The 4760-nt window shown below is 45.7% G+C and overlaps 1 protein-coding gene across 1 annotated transcript in view; it reads left to right on the top strand.

The window, feature by feature from the left end:
- Nucleotides 1-2877, top strand: part of SMARCC2 (SWI/SNF related, matrix associated, actin dependent regulator of chromatin, subfamily c, member 2) — a 46179-nt gene extending 43302 nt beyond the window's left edge. The window contains exon 28 of the mRNA XM_015423649.1: nucleotides 2809-2877. Within this exon, the coding sequence (XP_015279135.1) occupies nucleotides 2809-2877 (69 nt within the window). The remainder of the gene's footprint in view (nucleotides 1-2808) is intronic.
- Nucleotides 2878-4760: the final 1883 nt, after the last annotated feature.

Raw genomic sequence — 4760 nt, 5'->3', positions numbered from 1 at the left:
GTCTAGGGTAGTGTCATATAGGATTTAAAACCGAACCGCTGGAATAAGTATCAGGGAAAATCCAGTAGAGCAAACTGTTTCCAGAGGCTGTGGGATGTACTTTGCTAAAGACTTCCTAGAGGCTGGACTGGCTTCACTGGGAATGCTTTTGGAATATAGAACAAGGAGTTGCACGTAATGTCCTTTTGAGATCTTTTAAATGGTGTGAAAATCAATAGAGACACGTTGGTGACAGCCACCAGAGATTCCCTCCTCTGCATCATAAAACTTACCATGACTCCTTTCCAAATTGCTTGCCATGATGAGAACAATCTGAGGAAGGCCATGGAAGGCCTCCACTGGAGTATGCCAAGAATCTTTACCCAACTCTTAACTTCCAGTGATCTAGCTGGAGATGTCATACGCTCTTGCAGTTCTAATCCCACTGAAATCTTCCATGTGTTTCCTGGCAGCAGGCGATCAAATCAAAAGGGAGGGAGGGGGTTCTCTCTTACAACTCTTCTGTGCCTCCAAAATGGGGTGGCATTCCCGGCTGTGTGTTTAATTTTTTTATTCATTTACCCTGGCAGCAGGCGATCAAATCAAAAGGGATGGGGGGGTTTTTCTTACAACTCTTCTGTGCCTCCAAAATGAGGTGGCATTCCCGGTCATGTGTTTAATTTTTTTATTCATTTATTTCTTAGTATTTTTCACTATAACTGATTAAAAGAAAGAGTTAATAAAATTCAAACAAATTTAAACCCTAGATATCACCATCCTAATCAGTGTTCTAAAAATGTTTACTGCTGTTGTTTTATGGCTTCTCTAACATGGTTGGAATCAGGAAGGGATCCGGACTCACTAGCAAATGGCTAAGAATCCTCTAATCTGGAACAGTGATGGTTTTAGTGCTGGCACAAACTGGTTGGTCTGCTCTTCTGAGCAGAGCAAGAGGCTTAGATCAGGAGGATGCTGGTTAAGGTTGGAGCAGGCCAGGGAGCTCTGGGGGCCTTCAGCAACTCAGTGTCTTTTTGGGGCTGTCTGCAAAACAGGACCAGTGTTAGCCTATCCACCCTGCAGGAAGTCATGGTGGTTTAATATGAAATGCCCAGTTCATACATTACTGCACAAATGCTGGAAATTCCTTCCACTCCTGCACTATTTCAAGTGTCATTTACATGGGAAGGGCCCATGCCATTTGCTTAGTACGGTTGTTACGGGAGTTGCACAGCCACAGACCAAAGGGAAGCATCTCTCACTCCCTCAATAAGATATGAACTGGGCCAGAGATATATATTGATGATACGGATCTGGCAATAGTTTATTAAGGTTCCTCGTCATTCTTCTATGCAGTCCAACATTGGGACTGTGCATGTGCAAGCCTGATGCTTAGAAGATTTTTAAAGTTTATTCTTTCAGCCTAACAACAGAGCAGGGGAGCCCCTCCTGTCCAGAGCATTCTGGCGGCCATTTTCCTGCTCAAACGGTCACATGCTCTGGAGGAAGTGCTTCTTTCCCCTCAGTTCTAACGTCACCGCTGCTCAGTGAAGATCGATCTTTCTACTGATGTGGGTTTTCTCTGTGACTTCTCAGCCTTTTTTCTCTTCAAGACCTCCAGTATGTCTCAAAGGGCCTTATTTTATTTTTTATAACTCTTTGTCAAATTTTTATAAATTTTCATAATAATAACAAGAATTACAATAACAAAATCAATTAACTAAACTTCAAACATTAAAAAACAAAATCATTCACTAACAACTTGCTTATAACAAACCTTAATACTTTAACCATAGTTGCCACACCTTGTAGGTATTTCACTGAATCGTTAATACAATACAAAATCAAGATATTTATCAGGTAAGGCATTAAAATCGTTTACATAAAGGGCCTTATTTAAGAACTCTTTGTTGTGCAGGACGAAAATGACTCACACTGACAAGCCTGCCTTATGCTTAATTTGTTTGGATGAGGAGCATAATATGGCAGCCTCCAAGATCTACCAACAATTCACCCCTAAATGCTGTAATGACCAGGCCTCCTGACAGCTCTGTGGGAGAAGGCACTTACAAGTTCCGATGTCCCGGCAGCCAAGTCATCTGCCCGGGCAGAACGTGTACCCCTTCGGGTTCAAGGTCATTTCCACACTCAGACCGTCTATCCTGTCCACTCTCCTTTGTCTCGGTTCCATTAGTTCTGGGGTTGGACCCAGTCCAAAGGAGGTAGAGATCACCAGAACCAGTGTCTGCTAGGTAGTCATCTGAGCACCCACCAAAGAAGCAGAACACCAAGTCTAAGCATGAAGATTGGCACCAGGCTATCCTTCAGAAGCATTGGGACACTCAGAACCACCTCTCCAGTTATAAGCTGAGGCATTCCCACCCCCTACCCCCCATGTACACTGTCACTTCGGTCCTGGTTGCCTGGCTCTTCTCTTTTTGAGGGCAAACTCTGCTGTGCAACTGGACCATTCAGATAACCCACCTCCGACGGTTTCGGCAAAACCACCTGCCTGGCTGCTTGCCCTTCCATCAGATCCATGGCAATATCTGTTCTTTTAGCCATTGTCTTACCCACAGGAGTGGGGGAGCCATCCAGGTCTGTTCCACAGTCAGGACCAAAGCTGCTGCTGCCTAGAGTGCATGGGCGCCCTCCAGTTCCCATGGATGATCACCTTTCCCTCTTAGAGGGTGTCCCAGACATAGAAAGATCTATTTGGGACAAACTGTGCTCCATCCCTGCAACCTCTGGCAAGGTGGAGAACATGTATTAAGTCCAGCAGGAAGGCTGCCCTTTCCTGTTCACTCACCTTGCTCCCATCTTCACTTGTAGCCAAGGAGATGCAGGGTGAACACAGGCATGGCTCATGACTCCTCTGATATCGTCCAAGCAGCAGACTAATGCCGGAAGCCACTTGGCTGATGCATCTGCTCAGGCTCTGGCATTTGCGGTGGTTTTGAGAAGACATGCCTGGCTTCACTCCACCGCCCTCCTGCCTGAGACCAGGTCCAGGATGGAGGACCTACCCTTTGAGGGTACATCACTATTCTAAATTAAAACTGATGACTTTCTGTCCCAGATTAAGAAAAATGTACAAACTACCAGGTCCTTTGGCATTACCCAGGACACTGCTCCCTCTTTCAAGCTATGCTACCATAGATATCAGCCTTATCAGGGCTACCAACACCCTTTTTGTCTGCAGCCTCAACAGTATCCTCTGCAGAGGTCTTTTTCCCATTCACCACATCAACCAAGGCAAAAATTGTCATCCCACTCTAAGTCCAGGTCACAATATCAGGCCCTGCCAAGGAGGTCTCACAGGGCCAGAAGCCCTTCTGACTATCACAGCTGCCAGTCCTGTCCTCCCCTCCTAATTTTCTAGATAGGTTAGCTAATTTTCTGCTGAAATGACATTTGTGGAGTGTGACTACTGACTGGAGTTTACTGACTTGCCCCCACTGCAGACAGCCTCCCCTTCCTTAGATGACCTTTTTCCAGAGTTGGACCCTGAAGTTTAGTCCCCGTTGGACAAGGGCACTGTTGAAAGAGTTTTGTCTCCTGTTAATACTCTTGGGTTTTACTCAAAGTTCTTTCTGGTTGACAAGATCTAAGCCTGTTTTAGACTTCAGACGTCTGAATAGTTTTCTCAACATTAAGACATTTCATATGGTTTTCTTGTTTTTCGTTATACAGTTTCTCGAATTAAATGATTAGCTTGCTGTTACAGATCTGTAGGATGCATACTTCCATTTTTCTATCAATGCTAACCAAACTTTCAAACATCAGGGGCTGCCTTATCAATACATGGTCCTCCCTTTTGGTCTGGCCACCGCACCACATGTTTTTACCAAATGCGTGGCTGTGGTCGTAGCCCACAGAAGATCTCAGGGAGGCTCAGTCTGTCCTTACCTGAATGACTGGCTGTTTACTGCTCCTTCAGAAGACACTGTAAAGGAGAATCTCATGTTGGCAATCACTACCTGCCAGGATTTAGGTCTTATGATCAACTGGAAGAAATCCAGGCTGTACCCAACCGAACAGATTTCCTTCATTGGGGTCATCCTGTATTCTTTGGAGGCCCAGGTCTTCCTACCAAGGGACAGGGCCCCCCACATTAAACGCTTAGTGTAACAGTTTACCAAGAACCACTTTCAAAGCTCTCTGTCTTTGCAGAGGTTGTTGGGCCTTATTGCTTCAACCACCTCTGTGGCCCCTTTTGCACGGCTCAAGATGAGACCCTTGCAGAACTGGTTTATCCAGGACTTCAGCCCTCTACATCATTCTCAGAACTATAGGTTTTCTAACTCCGGGCAAGGGGTCAAGCTTTTGTCCTAGTGGGCCTGTGAAGAAAGCTTGGTCACGGGGGTTCCCTTCAGTTCCCCTCCCCCTCAGGTTACGATCACCACAGATACTTCCCTAGAGGGTTGGGGTGCACACTGTGGTGACATTTCTGTGCATGACACCTGGCTCTATAAGGAAAGGGATTTGCATATCATTCTCTTTGAACTGACAGCAGTCCTTTTTGCCCTCAACTCCTTTGCAGCTATTGTCCAAGGAAAGGTGGTCCAGATACAAACCGACAATACAACTGCAATGTTTTATTTAAACAAGCAGGTGGTACCATGTCCCTTCCCTTTTGTGCAGAGGCATCCACCATCTGGGAATGGGCTGTTCAACACCAAGTGTCTTTGCACGCTATTCACAAAGCAGGGTCAGACAATGTCAGGGTGGATTTTCTGAGCAGGATGGATTGCCCCACTCAGAAGTGGTTGATTGGTTTGGAC

Source organism: Gekko japonicus, unplaced genomic scaffold (genome assembly GCF_001447785.1).
Source record: "Gekko japonicus isolate JY-2015 unplaced genomic scaffold, Gekko_japonicus_V1.1 scaffold33, whole genome shotgun sequence".
Taxonomy (NCBI): Eukaryota; Metazoa; Chordata; class Lepidosauria; order Squamata; family Gekkonidae; genus Gekko; species Gekko japonicus.
Note: the sequence above shows the minus strand (reverse complement) of the source record. Positions and strands in the feature narration are given on the sequence as shown.